Source organism: Sinohyriopsis cumingii, chromosome 2 (genome assembly GCF_028554795.1).
Source record: "Sinohyriopsis cumingii isolate HCF-2022 chromosome 2, ASM2855479v2, whole genome shotgun sequence".
NCBI lineage: Eukaryota > Metazoa > Mollusca > Bivalvia > Unionida > Unionidae > Sinohyriopsis > Sinohyriopsis cumingii.
The window spans coordinates 64530644-64549598 of NC_142962.1; the positions used below are offsets into that span (position 1 = coordinate 64530644).

An 18955-nucleotide genomic window follows, 5' to 3' on the forward strand; every position below is an offset into this window, starting at 1 on the left:
TATTGTACTGTGTTTTCTTAATGATCGTCAATTCAAAACCCCATATACAGCTTTTAGTTTTTTTCTGTGGACATCTCTTAGCATTTTAATAAATGTAAACTGTAATTTCACACAAGTTTATTGTACTATTTGTGTTATTCAGGAACCAATCTAGTTCATAAGGTCATAGCTACAGATGTGGCAGGACATACATCAGATATAGTGGAATCTAATGGTGTTGTCATAGATGCAACTCCTCCTGTCAGAAAACAGAAACTGGCTTTTGAAGAAAATCTTGTTTTAAACCCATCTTTTGAAAGTTTTGATGATTCTACGGCACTAAGAGATGTTGAAACTCACAAGACATGTAGTGGTAACATTATTCAGAATTGGTTCTATAACCCGAGCAGCTGTGCTTACATTATCTCATCAAATGATTCCTTGGCCAGTGATGGAGACTCATTTGTCATCTTAAAAGGGTCCATATTGCAAGAGATTGTCAACACCTCAGTCGGCACAAGCTACAGGTTTATATTTTACACTAGCCATTTGCCTTTTGAGGGTACTGATATTATCAGTAATGAAGGCTACATAAAATTCGGAAATGATTATCGTGTATTTCTTCTGTACAGCGGGCCACAAACGTCCAGTTCTGGCAGAATGAATGACATGTTTTCATGGCATAAACATACATTCTATTTTACCAGACATCAGGAGAAGAGTTTTCTTGAGATAGGAAGTTACGCTGGGAGTGCTGGTTTTGCTTTGGATGATTTACATATGCAGGCAGTAAGTCTAGCAAAAGATGGTGATTTAGGTCCACAAGGTCATGTGACAGCTCACACAGTATTTCTTTATGACTGGTCATCTATCCATGCAGAGTGGGATTTCTATGATCCTGAGAGTCCTATCATTGATTATATATGGGCTGTTGGTAAGTAGACCCCAAAAAAATGCTTTTGTTATATTACGTATTTTACATTTCTGTCCCATTTAAATGAAATCTGTCTATTCAAACAAGTGAAAGAGAGTCCTATCATTGATTACATTGATTAAATGTGGGCTATTGGTAAGTAGACCTACAAAAATTTTTTATTATATTATATGTGTTACATTTCTATCCCATTTAAATGAAATTACAGCATAATTGAGTCTCTATCTATCTATTCAAACAGACATTCCGTAGGACATTGTATAATGTCATGATGTCCATCAATCTGTCATATATTTCATTTCAGCATAATTTGCATCCATCTACAGTTACCACACTTAGTGGATAGCTTCACTTTGGTTAAGAAAATATTCTTTCAGTTTTAGGGTTAAAGGGATGTATCATTATGGTTACAGTGACCAGAAGAAGAAAAAACGGTTTTTGCACAATAACTAAATTTCTCCATCAGCAGTAGTTTAACAAATTTTGTGGATAGGTTGCATTTGCAAAAAGAAAGACATCTATAAAGTTTTGGTTGGAGGTGAGATTCAAGAGATAGCAAAGTTTATTTCCTAATATTAATTTGGTCAGGTGAGTATTCTCAAACACAACTTACTGAAGCATCTCGTGGCAAGTCTATTAACTGTCATGGGTTCCACATAATCATCCATAAAGTCTGCATATTGTCAGCTAGTCCCAATTGTGCATTATTTGGCAAGGACATTTATGCTTACAAGTAACTACCTTGGTGATAATATATAAAGGAAGACAAAAGGTGGTTCTTGTTTGTTTATGACAGGTCTTTGATGATCTTTGAGTTCTTGACATAAATTTTATTGAGGTCTAATATAAAACAAGTGTTGTTGTTTTTGCTTTTGGTTTTGGTTCTAAAAAAAATGTAATTTAATTGACACTGAACTACCATGCTAAAGTTTGAATACAGTTTAGTAGTTTGTCAGTTATCATTGAATGTTTGTATTGTCCCAGTTCATTAGCAGTACTATTTTTATATACATAAGCTTGCTGGTTGCAGGAAACACTGAGGGAGGCACCCAGCTACAGGATTTCCAGAGTGTTGGCACAGAGACCTTTGCATTTACCAGTTCTCTACACCTGACACATAACTCCAAGGTTCATATCACTGTCGTGGCCACAAATGCCGCTGGGCTGAGGACTGTTTCCTACTCGGATCCCATTATTATAGACCTCACTCCACCTGTGTTGCATGAAGTAAATGATGGGAAAGGTAGTGAAAATAGTTTCATGAACAAAATAATTTTCTGCTCAGATTTTTTTTCCATCATGACATTGGGATGTATATGTTAAAGAAATATTACTAAATGAAATGCATCAGAGGAATGCAGTATCTGTTATGATGGGGACTATAAAATTAATATGTTTCTTGATAAAGGGGAAATAGAAATTAAAACAAGATCATTAGAAATAGTTTGTACAAGTTTGGATTATGAATATTCATGCTTTAACAATTGGAAAAATAGTAATGAAAAGCATAGATGGGGGCCTCAAGTGGCCGAGTGGTCTAAAGCACTCACCATTAAGGATCACTGCCATCTCACCTCTGTCTGCGTGGGTTCAAGTCTAAGATGCGGCCAATGTGGGTACGTGAGAAAGCTTGCCAGTAGCTTCTTGTGGGTCGGTGGTTCTTTCCTATGTTTTCATGGATTCTTCCTACAACATTTATACTGGCTGCCATGTATAACCTATCTTGTGCTGAAAAATGGTGCTAAACCCTACAAAAACAAACAAACAAACAAACATATGTGACAGTTTTCTGCCAGTTGTATGCTGCAATATCCAAGTAATTATTTTTCTTCTGTCTCATTTTTATTTATCTATTTTTATCACCATTTTAGCAGTCAACTATTTTATACCTTGCAAGAAAATTTCTTCACATTTTGTTTGCTTTGGTATTGGCAGAGATTGTATGATTTGACCATGAGCAATAACTTGCTGTACAGGATGGGGTGGGGACAACTGAAAATGTATAAATTTATGATTTAATTCTTAATCACTTATAATTTCAGATTCAGATGTGGATTACCAAACATCAACCATTATTCAGGCTAATTGGGTTGTGTCTGATCCAGAATCAAATATACAATCATGTCAATGGGCAGTTGGTTTGTATTGTTTCAAATACTCTTAAACTATGTAGAGCCCACCCTATTTAAAAGCTGAACATGTCATTAACTTTTCCAGCTGTGGAGGCACAATTAGTTTACATATTTCATTAAAGTTTTCATTTGCTGATATTTCTTATACCTTTTCTTGGATTTTTTTCATACCATATATACTTGCGTATAGCTTGTTCGTGTATAAGCCAATCCCACAAACTGAATAGGCATTAACATTAAAAAGTGCGTGACTCATGGATAAGTCCACCCACAAGTCTGAGACAACATCACACGATGCACACAGTAAGTTCTAAATGCATTTATTTAGGCAAACTTACCTTAGCAATAATTACATGTATACCTCTCTCGGGATTGACATGTATTTTTATTACATGGAAATGTTATAAGATAATAAAATAGTTTGTTTTAAAAGACAATAAATTTATTTAATTGCCTGTTTTCTTCTTGTTTCTGCCTAATTTAGATTTGAGTATAACTTGATCAGACGATGATGGGAATTGAATGTTCCCTGGCTGCCATAACAGTACTTCTCCCTTTAGACTCAAGTTAACTAATGTTTCTATCAGCATTATTGCATTAGAATTTAGTTTCATTGGACCAGTTGGTATGTTTTTATTTTGCCTTGAAATTATAACAGCATGACAATGAACAACAATAGTGGTTAATTCAGCGCTCACATTTAGGCTAGTGAGCATATTTACATAATGGCACCACTGCATGTACACTGAAGGTTGGAGCTTGCGCTGAATCCTGCTGAATGAAGTACATCCCTTTGATTCAAATCATAGGCACCACTGCACAATGCTTCAAAAATTATTGTAATACATTAAAATCTGAGTTGTAGTTTGCTTTTATGCAAGTGACCTTACACCCCATTTTATGCAGATATGGTAATCTTGCTAATATTATGGAGCAAAGTGCAGTTACACATGAAGGTACTGGCATAGCTGCCAGTCAAAATTCCCTCTTAACCCAAGCAAGTTTGAGGGTTTTAACAATTAGCTGGCCTGGATTGCTGTCAGAAAACAGAAGACAAATCCTTCAGTTATAAACAAAGGAGATGCCAAACAACCAGTTTTCCAATGTGTGGAAAATAACGATTTTGTTCAGCCAAAACACAAAATTGAAATGGTTCGATGATAATCTGAGTGAATCTATATTAAGAATACAGTGGTGTCATGCGGGGAGTGCAGACCACACCAGGTGACACCATCAGAGGGGGTGACACCATAAAATGTTTGAATTTTTGTGCAGGAAGGAGGTCCATGGGGGTGACACCATCAGTTACTACACTGGGTGACGCCAACCCTAGTGACACCACTGTAAGAATATATAACAATTATGCGGGGAGTGCAGACCACACCAGGTGACACCATCAGAGGGGGTGACACCATAACATTTTTGAATTTTTATGCAGGAAGGAGGTCCATGGGGGTGACACCATCAATTACTACACTGGGTGACACCAACCCTAGTGACGCCACTGTAAGAATATATAACAGTTATGTGAATAGATGCTGGTTACATGGCTTGTACAATTAAACGTATGTACCTTTCATAAAGATTACCTAAATTTTTATGATAATTTATTAAATTTTATTTTGTGCACAACTTGATGATCTTGAGTTATTTTAGGTACACATTGCCAGTGTTGTGATTGGGTTTGTCTGAAAATGACCATTAAGGGAGGAACTGGTGATGTGGTAAGATGTAATGTCAAATTATAAGGCTTTATATATAGTCAGTGGCTAACACTTAGATAGGGGGTGTTGTTCATGTACCTTGAAATTGAGAGGCAGACAAGGAATTATGCAAGAGACTGTTATTAGCCTCTTACTTGCTGTCTTCATGGAGCTTTTGGGGGGGGCACGAGCAGAACTATTCCTATTGGTTGGCACTGGCAGTGGAATTCAAAGAGCCAACCAAATTAGATAATCTTATGTAACATATAAAGTACCGTGTGATAAGTCACTTCCGGTTTTTTAAAGGTACAGACAATGAATGTAGAGTTTCACTTCTGTGGTTTTTCAAAGGTACCGACAATGAATGTAGAGTTTCACTTCTGTGGCTTTTCAAAGGTACAGACAATGGACTTAGAGCCTCAGCATCAAACTTTTCTTATGTATTCGTGCTGGCCCATTAATGAATCATTATGGTTTGTGTCTTTACGTTGTTCATGCACATGGGGCTATCATGGGATAGGATCATTTTCCCCAATCGGATACTCATAAGCTATACTAATAATGTAAAGGTCATGCCTATTAAATACATTTCTTTTACAGTTTTATAGGCAAAATATAAAAATAATGTCTTCATGCTGGGATCAGCCTAGTTCTATTCCATGAATCTGGGATCAACCCAGAATATACTCTTATGCGGGGATCAGCCTAGCAGAGATTTAGTTAAGATGGGATCAGCATAGAAAATATTATCATGCTGGGATCAGCCTAGCACAAAGTCTACTTAAGCTGGGATCAGTCCAGAATACACTTGAATGCTGGTATCAGCCTAGCACAGATTTTACTTGAGCTAGGATCATCCTAGCACAGTCTACAGAAGCTGGGATCAGCTCAGATTATACTTTAATGCTGGGATCAGCCTAGCATGAATTATCCTTGAGCTGGGATGAGCCCAGAATACACTGTAATGCTGGGATCAGCCTAGCACTGATTGTTAATCAGTCTTTTATACTGAGCTGGGATCAGCCTAGCACCAATTCTACTTTGAGCTGGGATCAGCCTAGAATATACTGTAATGCTTGGATCAGCCTAACACTGATTGGGAATCAGTCTTTTACATTCAGATTCTAGCCCATGTATAGCCCCCACAGGGAGAGCCAAATATTTTTAAATATTTAAATTAAGTATTGATGTTATTTTAGTTAGGAGTTTGATATTGTAGAATATTTGTAATAATGAATAGTGGCATGTTTGAGAGAAACGGAGAGAGTGAGTGAGAGAGAGACAAATGCATATATTCATGTATCCTATATATATTACAATGCATGCATTAAATCTGTTTTCATACAATTCAGTATTGTTTTGTTATGCATTTTTAGGATTACTGATATCACTAAAAAGTTGTAACTCATGAGCATGTGGATCAGTGTAAATGAAACATCTATGTATGTCTTGCTAAAATGGGATCTGGAAGAATGCAGTTTGGTAATATTTCCAGAATAAACAAGGATTTAAGAGACATTAATCAAGATTTGTACTGTATAAGCCTGGTCTCCTGGGTAAACTCAAACCAGCCCATGAATTATGAAGTCTTTATTTATGTTTATATAATGTCATGTTGAAGAAATCAGAAAATATGCATGATGCAAAGTGTTGGGACCCTGAAAATGTATTTTTTTACAAGCATATAAGACGTAGGACTAAAAAAAAATTTTTTCTTATGTTCCAAGATTTACAGCCATTATGGTAGTAAAAAAAACCTAAAACATGTTAAATCTAAACACACTGGCACAAAAATGAGTCTAAAGCAGAACAAATTATGTTTTCTTCATGAGATATATCTACATCTACAGTCATAAAACTATTAGCCGATTGAGTTTCTTTGATTATTTTCAGGTTCAAATGAATATGGTACTGACATACAAGATTTTACGGATGTGGATGTTCAAAAAGCCAGCTCATTAAGGGACAGCACTGATGACCATCTCATTGGACTTAAAGTATATAATACAATCAGATGTAAAAATAATGCTGGATTATCAATTACTCACACCAGTGATGGAGTACGTATTACACACTCTGTTTTACCAGCACCAGGAGTCAACATTGAAGTACTTGGAGCATCAAAAACAGAATATCCTGTTCAGGATTCCTTTTTCAGTGATCCCACATCTGTAAGGTTACGCTGGACAGGATTTGAAGATGGTACTGGAATTGTTAGCTTTCTTGTGAGTACCGATGTAATTTTCTTTGAGTAAATCATATTTATCATATCACAAACTGCTATTCAAAGGAAGAAAACTTTAGAACATATAGTGATTTAATTATTAACACATCAGGTTTTAATTCCTCATGTCAGTAAAGGTACTAGTTATCAATGACACATATTTCATTTGCTAAATTATGAAAAAGGAGTTCTCCCAAAAGTCAGCAAGCCCTTTCCCATATATAGTGATATCAGTTAATACAACGCAGCAATGGTAAATGGCCCCCCTCCAAAGGATGTGCTGAAAAATAAAAAATAAGTTTCAGAATGGAAGAAATATATGCAAAGCAAGTAAAGCATTGTGTTACCAAACTTTTAAAAGATTACAATCTGTAATGCACCTACATCAAATATCAAGGCAGTTAAAGCGTGGTGTTACCAAACTTTTGAAAGATTAGAGTTTAATCTATATCAAATACCAATTAGCACTTGTACTGTCGGAAAAAAAAGTATTCCCTTTATATTTAGAAACTAAGAAAGATGTATTAGTTTAAACACCTTGTAGCCTTAATGCTAGCGCCTTTGGACACCTCTGCTCCATATGAATGGAAGTTCCTTTGGACACCTCTACTCCATTTGCATGGAAGTGTCCTTTGACACCTTTACTCCATTCACATGGAAGTGCCTTTTGATGCCTGCTGTAAACATTGGCCATTTTTAGCGGGTTTTCATTGTGCCACCTTCAGGGAAAACCCTCTATTAGATACTTCATTCATTGCTGTGAATGACCATTACATCAGATCATGTGGTAACTATTTATGCTCTGGTCAAAATTTGCTATTTAAAGTAACTGGGTTGTACTTTTCACGATTAGAATCACAACTATGAAAGCTTCAATAACTTAGGTATAGGCTCTGATATTGATGTAGGTAGCAATTAGTTTTTATAAAATATCAAATTCAGATGACTTAGAGATGTTGACACAGACAAAGAACTTGTAAATTTCGAGTATGAGAAATGGCAGCTATGGTTGGTCACATGGCTTCACTGACTTGACGGTGAACAAGTTCTCTCAAGATTTTAAAGCACATAAAAAATTCTTATGTGAAAATTAATTACACAGCTGTAACGATTGGACTTTACTCTTAAAATTTTCCATACATAATAGATGTGTACAAAAAATGTAAAATGGTTAAAATTGCTGTTAAACGTAACATACACTACATTGCTTAATAGGCAGGCCTATGTGTATGGAGTTGAATAGGTAACAGGTGTTCTATTTATAGTACACTGCACTGGGTAACTTTGCTTCATGTGTATCGGAGGGCTAAAAAGCCAGACACTCTATGAGGTAAAGGGTTAAAAACACTTATGATATTAAAAATTAATATTTCATTCAATGTTGAGTTTGAGTGAGCTAAACAGAAACCTGTTTGTAGAGATGGGAGTGAAGATTTTGTTAAGATTAAGTATCAGATTTTACCTATGCACTGTTTATCAAATAAAAATGAAACTATATTGATGTGTAATTTTTGCTTTTACCCCACAGATGCATTAGGGATTATCTTTCAGGTGATTGTTATGAGAATGCAAGATTTTAATAAAGATATTTTTGATAAAGTCTAGCATTTAATCTGGAGAAGTTTTGTCAATTCCATAAATCAGCTTTTTTAATATCTCCCACCAAAGGAGCAAGAGATGTGTGTTTAAATAAGTTGGTGAATAATTATAAATAATTTTATAAAATGTAAAGAGTCTGTGGGAATTTCTTTGTCTGAGAAGCCAGTTGCATTCCTCATAAATATTGCATGCATGGACACTTATGGTCTAATCTTTAACTCTCCAGCTTCTAACTGTAATCTATCCAGGTCTGCATTAGAACATCCATTGCAAAAATCATGTTTTCATGTATTAGCCAAAAATCATCTGCATTAGAACATCCATTGCAAACATCATGTCTTCATGTATTATCCAAAAATCATCTGCATTAGAACATCCATTGCAAACGTCATGTCTTCATGTATTATCCAAAAATCATCTGCATTAGAACATCCATTGCAAACGTCATGTCTTCATGTATTAGCCAAAAATCATCCATGTCTTCTTTGCTTAAATTATGTTTCCGTGCTGTTCCAAGATACATGTGCTAGGTACTATCTGTGGATGAATTTTGCCCTTATCTATTATTAAATTTATCAATCCTTCCATTTCTACAATGATTTCACAATTGTGCATCATATATAGGTGGACCTGGAAAGTTCAAATATGCATCTGTCTGAAATTATTCTTGGGGGAGTCGACAGTTACATGTATGCCACATTTCAAGGACTTCACCTGATGGATGGGGTGTACACAGTAGTGGTAACAGGCATCAATGAGGCAAAAACATACAGTGAAAAGATTTCTACAAATATAACCCTGTTTACGCTGAAACCAGTGCCACGTGAGTATTATAGGGAGAGGTTTACTGGTCACTGAGTACATCTGTAAGGTTTAAAAATATGCAGCCACTGTAGGTCTTAATTAAATAAATTCACTTTTTCATCTGAAGTATATCAAATAATTAAGTACAATAAAGATGGGTTTAGCTCCAGTCCTTTTTTAACCTCATATGCAAAGAATATTGAAAGCAAATGAAACTCTTGAATTTTATAGTGTTTGGTCATAAATAAAATATAATTTTGTGGGGATTTTAGCTCATCATGAAGTCATTTCAGACCTTATTTGCATTATAAACCTACAGTACATTATCTCTGCCTTCACTTTTTTGTTAAATTATGTTGATTGTATGTATTTTGTATGAAAAGAAAGGGTTGCACCAATTCAAGTACCTTTATAGCATCTTTTCATTTTTGTTTCATCTGCAAAGCACACATTGATGACTAAAGCAAATTGTCTGATGGCTGGTTTTGTGAGCAATCTTAGACTCTGTTTCTTACCTGAAAAAGTAAAATCTTCCAGCCAAAGAAGGTCATCATGACCTACATTTTGCACTGTTTATCATGTTATGCTTTTATTACAGGGTCCATTAGACAGTTTTTGCAGTATGCCTGACCCAGAACTGTGATGTTTACATGCATCTTGAGTAAAACCACACATTATATATATATATATATATATATATATATATATATATATATATATATATATATATATATATATATATATATATATATATATTCGGCAATTAACTATCCTTTCAATGGATTCAGCAAGGGATCGTGTGTGTCAGGGATTATCAGGGATTATTAAGACAAATGCAATAAACTTACAACTAACAGTGTAAAACTAGTTTCTATCTCGCTTGAGTACATTCAACTATAACTGAGTCTTTCAAAGGCAAACACAAAACAAAGACAAGATAAACAATAAACATAAAAAGGCACACTAGTTTATAGCAATTTAAAAATGGATTTGCTATGTCAATAACTGTAAATTGTATCCTTGATAATTGTTTTAGTATTGATTATAGGTGTGTGACTAATATACAACATGAAAGAATTATTTAGATTAAAATGTGCTGGCTTTAAAAAGAGGATGATTTTATTTGTGTGTCTTTTTCTATATACTTCTTGGTTTAAGCTACATGGTTTCAATGTTCTAAGGTGGTTTGTTCAGTAAGATTCCCTTTTTTTTCCTGCTTTTGGAACTCCATTTGGAGTTGTGAGCTATTGCAATTAGGATTACATCACTGAAAGTGTGGCTAGAGGAAGAGAAGTGTTCTCCAACTTGACTTCTGTTCAGCTTCTCTGTCATCCAGTCAGATTTGTGAAGATTGATCCTTTTGATCGTGTATGTCAGGGATTATTAAGATAAATGCAATAAACTTACAACTAACAGTGCAAAACTAGTTTCTATCTAGCTTGAGTACATTTAACTATAACTGAGTCTTTTTCAAAGGCAAACACAAAACAGAGACAAGATAAACAATAAACATAAAAAGGCACACTAGTTTATAGCAATTTAAAATATATATATACATGTATATATATGTATATATATGTATATATATATATATATATATATATATATATATATATATATATATATATATATATATATATATATACTCACACACTGTGCTTGTAGACATTTTTTCTAGACACCGACACACATTAAAGCCAAGAGAGCACTAATTATAGGTAACACAGGAAATTTGTTCCCCTTTCTTAGGTCACATATGATAAGTAGTCAATCTTCATAACGGTAAGAGGCATATGTGGAGATAAATATTAATGATTTGTGAGTCTTGCAGTACTTAAACATCTTAAAAATAAATTTCTGCATTTCATCAGTGTGATGAAAGTTTCCTCAAGTAAATTAGATTTTTTTCTTTCAACAAACATGACAGGCACCTCACTAGGTGTACAAGAGGGATCATGGGCCATATGGCTTTTTTTAGTACTGATATGCACACACACACACACACATATCTACACTGGGGACAAAGGACAGAAACTATACATGGCAAAAAAATCACTGCCGTATATAAAAAGTACAAAGGAAGTTGTATTCCAGTAAAGTTATGGATGGAGATACTAAAGTAAATATGTCAAGAGAATGGAGAAGCAGGATAATAGACATGATTACTACTACAAATAATAATAATAATAATAATAAATGTAAAGAGATATTTACTTGGGTATGTATAATAAACTTATGCAAAGTTGTAGCAGTGGTTCTTCCCAGGATTGATCCAAGTTCTTCCTCCACCAGGTGTACTGGCCACTATGTATACAGGGTGAAAGTTCTCCCTCATATGATGGAAATTCCATTTTCAGAATGTCCCATCAGGTCAATCTTCTGAATTGTGTGATTCCATTGAGGGAGGGTAGGGGCTTAAAGTGTTGGAAAGTGTGTTGTCAGAAACAAATTCAATGCTTAGGGATACTCAATTTGAAACATGTTTTACTGTTGAGCAAGCAAATGGAAATTTTTGTTCTGTATTCAATTCACTCGAGGGTCATTGGATGTCTTCTGCTGAATTTCAAGTTTATACTTCACACCATAATTCAGTGTCCTCTAGAAAACCTGAATAACTGGACTCAGTCATAAACCTATGCTGCCATGTTTAACATTCTACCAGGAACAGTTTCTCTTCCCACCACAGCCCCATGGAAAAATTTTAAAAAAAAAAATTTGTTGCACCTGGTGGTTGTTGATCAATATGATTGGAATTTTCCCCATGCTCAGTTCGCAGACAATAACTGCATTTATTGTTTTTATTTTCTCTAGTTCAATACAGTTATTGAATGTATAAATGGCTAATGGAAAAGCACATTCCTTTGAGTTGAAACTTCAAAGTGTAACCAACTACTTCTTTCAACTGCTGCTCCTGTATGGAGGAAAATGCATTGTCTATTTCAGCAGCTTTATACAATGTATACACTCTGGATGCATAGACAATTAGAAGAAAAGAAAATAGAACCAGCTTGATCCCAACAGATTTGCAAATGAGTAAAAAAGTAAAACACCAAGCACTGTAATTTTATTAATATTTAATTTACTTGACAGAAGTATGATCATATTTTTTGAGTTGTCTATTGCAGGTACATGTTTCATTTTTTATGCTTACTGCTAGTGCTAGAGCATTTCTGAAATACATGTACTAGGACTTTAATAGCAGTAATTATCTAGTTCATTGTCTGATAAAGGAAGCACTCCTTTTTCTTCAAAATTTACAACATGAAATTTATGTATTAATGATTCAATGGATGTGTGCATGATATTAAATTATCAGAATTTTGGATTGATCAGTTACAATTTTTCATGCAGACTTATTGTGTTAAAATTACCCATTTTTCAGCTTAAAAGGGGCTTCACCCCCTAGACCCCCATCAGGGCTTTGCTCTGGACACATAGGTGGGCTTAGGCTGTCCCCTTGACCCCAAGCCTATATTTCAATATTTCTTTGGTTTTTCCCAACTTTACCCCATGTGCTTAAAAATGGTGTTAGACCCATTAACTCGTAGCAACAACAACAGAAATTAGATAACCCCAAAATTAACATGGAAAATCGAAATTATGTGAACTTAAGACTGACTTAATCAGTGGTGTATACCAGTAACTCATAAGATTTACCCCTGGAAAAAAAAGACAGTTTTATTTTGCAAATCTATGCAGAATGTACTTACACTTAACATACAGCAGGTGTCAGAAACATGGACTTAGTGTTTATTTAAGAATGCCACTGGAGTGTACAAATGTAGATTTCCATAACCACCTCCTTTACTATATTGGATGCATGCGCTCATCACATTACACCATTTACATGCAGCAATGACTGAAATATAAACCTAGCAACAGAAACATAGCATGATTAACTGAAACATGAAAAGTAGGTCACAATGATATACTTTGGCTGGAAAGACTTGAGTTTCATAAAAAGGGAATGTTTATCATTTCAAATTTTGTACAGGTTACAAGTCATTATTGCAGGCAAGGCAGTTTGATGCCAGGGATGCATTAATTTTTTTATTGCAAACAATCTTTAAAATGATTACTGACCATTAAATTCAGTGATTTACTTAGAAATTGATGAATAAACTTAAGTTATTAGGATATAAAGGATTGTGTTTCAAAATGATGTTACATTGACTTAAACATTAAACAAAATGTCTGATGCATATATTGTACCTTTCACATATAAATAAGGAACATTTATATTGTTTAATTGCTTTCCTGTACTCATGGGATAATATATTTTGACAAAGAAATCATACTGATTTTAAAATTGGAATTTTAAGCATACAGGATTCTTCTGACATTCTGCTTAAAATAATGAAATATGTTTTAAATTAACTTCCTGGTAACAAACAGTCTAGAAACAAGCGATGCTGTAAGATAGTAAATGTCATAACCATTTCAGCAGGTGGGAAGTTTTGAAATCAAATGAATCTTTTCTTTATTTTTTCATGAAGGCAATGACGACCTAAGAATGACCTGGGACAAAGTATCTGAGGTTGTGACTATTTCATGGGATGGTTTGTTTCAATCTAAGTACCCTCTTTATTATGAGGTCAGCATTGGCTTCACCCCATCCAGAGCGGATATCCTTCAATGGCAGGAGACAAAGAACACCTTTATTGTTTTTACTCTACCTAGAAATGATGTTGGAGAATCTGGACGTAGAGTGTATGCTTCAGTGAGAGCCATTGCTGTTAATGGGCTGTTTGGCACTATTAACTCAGATACCTTTTTCACAATTTAATTGAATTTCTAAAACAAGTTTGATGTAAGAAATTTTTATTGCTGAGATCATTAATTTGTTATAATTATGTTAATGTAGTTATCTTTTTCACAATAAGCTTTTTATAGCAATTCAAATATTGTATTCCTATTAGATTTTAGCAATTCTGAAATGAACGGATTTTGAACATGCACTGTATCTGTATGACAATTAGAGCATAAAAGCACAATTTGTTATTAATTATATCAGCAATTATTTATATTATGCAGACATTTTTTTTACTTAAAAGTCATGATTATCTCAAATCATTGTTCAAGAAAGTTGTTTAACTCATTAATTAAACAACAATGACTTGGAAAGCACTTATTAATGTCAATACAACTAAATTGAAAATCCCAAACAGATGGGTATTGGTGACAGATAAAAAGAAATTACACTAATGAGTTCCATTTTACTTTCTGAAGATTTTTATAGATATGCTTTTTAATTTTTGCTTTAATTCTGATTAAACTATTTAGGTGATCTTTTGTTTTGTGAACTTTATTCACTGTATAGCTTTAGTATTTTAATTGTTCATGTATGCTACAGATTCAATTTAAATTTTCTCTTGACCATATATGTATATGATATATATAAATTGTAAATAAAAGTATCTTTCTACCAATTCGTCTGTTTCAGTTATATATATGTGTGTGTGTGTGTGTCTGTGTAAATATATATATATATATAGAGACAGAGAGAGAGACAGAGACAGACAGATGTACATGCGTATGTTTTTTATTCCTTTTATCCTCTCATTCTATATAACTATGTAAGTATTGGTGCAGTAGGATTCATCAGTTAAAAATCATTCTTTTCATCGATATATCAACCTCTTACCAATCTGTCTGTTGATATTAGTCATTTGCATTACACTGTGGGTAGGATCTGCATGAAATCATGTTTTAATACCATTTAATCCTGATTTCGAAGACAAGTGCATTGGAAAATAATTTTTATGCATAATACATGTTAACTTTCAGAGACCTTTTTGTCCTCCTCAATATAAAGAGCACCTGTTCCCCCACCAAATTTTTTTGTACTATTCCTTAGTTATCCCTTTTCAAACAAGTTTCATTTTTCTGTATCATAAACTTTGTCTTTAATTAAGAAATTACATGGGAAGGGAAAGATATTCAAGATTCAGCATCAGTTACCAATGGTATTGGGTAAACACCTGTAATTGAAATGTATCAGCGATGACAACAAGGATTCTAAAGAACATATGATCCATCTATAAAAAGCACTGATTTATTTTATATATTTCATAGTGAGATATTAAATTCAATGAGATAAAATTGACATCACCACAGTGGCAATATATTACTGCCAGTGGTGATATCTCTTTTGGAACTACTTTTTGCCATTTAGGAAATGTATTTGCCCCTTTGTATGTCATTCAAACATGTAATTTCATATTGAGGCCTATTTCATTTTTCTTCTTTTGCTCCTTGTCTCCCTCTATCCACATCAGAATGTAGTCAGATCATACAATTTATCAGTTTTGACTCTCTAGTGTACCTTTATTCAGTCAGTGAAGTGCCATGAAGAAATACCTAAAAACAAACTCCAAGCAGCAAAATGTAGTCTTCAGGTATTAGCTCTTTTTACAATTAGCCTAGTTGCTGAAGATATGGCTCTTAATACTCAACTAATTATTGTCATTAAAATTAGGGAAAATGATACCTACCTGCCATTATGCCAACAGTGATACCACAACCGAAAGATGGAAAGGATCATTACCACATAATACTAACCAGCTAGATTTTGCAAAACCATGGAATAGAAGATAAAAGTCTGACTCTGTCTTTTTTAATCTAAGAAAATACTATCAGACTTTCAGCAATCAAGACACCACAGAAGCACTGTCAACATAACATTTAATTTATTTTTACCTGGGGATGCTTATGACAACACATGGATGTATAGCACGATGAATGACCTCTTTAATCCAGGTCTAATGGGCTGCCTACTAATCTTGAACTTTAATTTTTAAAAGGTAATTCAGAACATAAGCAGGGATTTACAAATCATCTTGCCGAACTCCAAGAACAAGCTCAAATTCACTTTGGGGCAGCTCACGTTTGTAAGGCATTTGCCTGCAGGCAAGTCCACAAAAAATGAGAGAGGGATATAAGATACAGGACATTTTATTTAATGTCAGTGGTAAAATACATAAAACACTAGTAGCTCTATGATAGCTACTTTACTTGCAAGGGGCCATGTTCAGTTCCTAATTCTTTGCTTATTTCATAATGAGCTGTTATTGTTAAAATGTGTCTATCCCACTAAATCAGCTTGTTTATCATAATTTAATGAATATTATACACATATTGCCAGTTAATTTTTACCCAAACATAAACATGTCAATTTCAAATGACAGTAAGTCTGTGATTTAAAAAAAAATTAATTTGCTTCTAGCAACTAACTACACCAACCTATTCACTCTAACTGGGATCAACATAAATCAAACTTTCATCTCTGTCTAGTACTTGATTTACTATAATGCCTTTGATATACTCTGAATGCCAGGATACAAAAAATATATTGTTATTATAAAGGTGGGGGGGAGTTACAGTAGTTACTTACATTCCTTTAATTTTCTACAAATATTCAAGCCACATTCTGAAGGTCATATTTGCTTGACTTTCATTAGGATTATGGGTATTATGAAATAGAGACTTTTAGTCTTTAGGTGTTTCAAAATTGTCAAGTTGTTTTATACACTGTAAATAAATTTCATCAGTTTTATGATGGGTTTCTCTTTAAATATTCTCACAATGATTGGTCATTTTGTTGATTTTGAACACAGGGCAATTTTTTGGCTAATTCAGGCGACAAGAACCTTAATGTTTGTTTGTCCAATATGGCTTTTTGCTTTTCCAATGAAATTCAATATTGAACAAGACACCATCAGATTATCTCTTAGTATTAATGGTTTTGACTTTCCTTTGAAAATGCGTGCTCTTTCATTTCAGACTTCTTTGCTCAGTTCACAATTGAGACATGCAATCTGCATCATCAAAATGTATTAAATATTATACATGAAGTATTCGAGAATTTCCTATTTTGGAAAGTTAGTTACGATTGTTCAGCTATGATAGCAGCTGACTTTTAAATGGTTTTGAATTCCACACATAGGAAAATGATTGACTGCAATCCCATTCTGCTGTTCAGTAGTTTTATCATGATTGAATTTCTATTGTGTTTTTTGCTGTAAACATCTACAAGTAAGTAACAAATAATAAAACAAATGTTGAACACTTCTGCCATTCAGAATGGCTGCTAGGATATATTCAGTTAATTACAACCATTCATAACATCTGGAATGTTTCACTGGGGTTTCAGTACAGCCAGGCACAAGTTAATGTGTTGTGCTGTATTGGGTTCAGGGAACTAAATCTACAGCTGAGTTTTGAATATGGTATACTGGCACCAGTCTCCATGATCTTACAAAAATAAACTGGAAGCAGGTAGAAGAATAAAGCTTGTCTGACTAAAAATGATGGTGGCTACCAGTGAAAATGTTTAATTTCAGGATAATTTTAAAAGAATAAAGTTCATATGCATTAATTTTATTTGTAAATAATTTAATGGGGAAAAAATATTTGTATTTATTTTCCTACATTTCTGGTAAAAAAATTCAACTTTTGTCACTTACTTTAATTTAGCAACAGATTTTTGTTAATAGTTTGTGAGCAATATACTTAGTAACTCCAGGGTCAGTACATAATAATGTATTATATAATAATGTATGCAAAGAGCTCTTCAAGATTACTAACAAGCTAATGTCAAGGAACAAATCTACACCACTTCCAACTACCTTCTCTCCAGTCAACCTTCCGGATATGTTTGCAAATTTCTTCCGTGACAAAGTACAAACCATTAGAGATAAGTTGGCACCACAATTTCAACTGACTCGTCATCACCATACAGTTGGGATACAGAATTTGAGCGGCAACCATTAGCAGCATTTGAACCTGTCTCTATGGATTTTGTATGTACAATCTTGATGAAGAGTGCAGCAAAGTCATGTGAACTTCAACCAGTTCCAACATCACTGCTGCTTGAGTGCTTAGATCCAGTAATGCCTTCACTAACTGATGTTATTAATACATCTCTCTCATCCAGGGAATTCCCATCATTTTTCAAAACTGCCATTGTAAAGCCTCTGCTGAAGAAACCAACACTAGACCATACCGATTTAAAGAACTACCACCCAGCTTCTAATCTCTCATTCATATAAAAAATCTTAGAAAAGTTTGTTCTATCCCAGCTTGTATCTCATCTGAATTCAGTCTTTTTAGCAATGTACAATCTGCATATCGCCCTTGCCACAGTACTGAAACTACTCTTCTAAAAGTAGTTAATGACATTCTCTCTGCTTTGGATAGTGGAAAGATTACAGTCCTCACCCTCCTTGATTTGTCTGCAGCATTTTACACAATAGACCATGTTATATTACTTCATGTCTCCAGCATGTATTTGGCATTCATGATATAGCCTTACTGTGGTTCAAGTCCTACTTGGTCAACAGGACACAAACTGTGTCTGCAAATGGAATACACTCGAGCCCAGTTGATCTATGTTGTGGTGTTCCACTGGGGTGTGTTCTTGGACCTGTTCTCTTCATTCTATACACTCAGCCACTCTCAAGTGTAATAGATCATCATCCAGTGTCTCACTAATTGTACACTGATGACACCCAAATATACAAATCTAGACACCCAACTGAAGTTGATGCTACCATCCAAGGTGTAGAAAGGTGCATTTCTG

At 34.1% G+C, this 18955-nt stretch overlaps 1 protein-coding gene across 1 annotated transcript in view; it reads left to right on the forward strand.

Moving 5' to 3' along the window:
- The window catches only part of LOC149805055 (uncharacterized), a 142060-nt gene extending 127256 nt beyond the window's left edge, over positions 1 to 14804 (forward strand). Inside the window, exons 39-44 of the mRNA XM_089946902.1 lie at positions 143 to 913; positions 1944 to 2156; positions 2956 to 3051; positions 6642 to 6973; positions 9196 to 9394; positions 13872 to 14804. Coding sequence (XP_089803028.1) covers positions 143 to 913; positions 1944 to 2156; positions 2956 to 3051; positions 6642 to 6973; positions 9196 to 9394; positions 13872 to 14161 — 1901 coding nt within the window. The 3' untranslated portion in view covers positions 14162 to 14804. The remainder of the gene's footprint in view (positions 1 to 142; positions 914 to 1943; positions 2157 to 2955; positions 3052 to 6641; positions 6974 to 9195; positions 9395 to 13871) is intronic.
- Positions 14805 to 18955: the final 4151 nt, after the last annotated feature.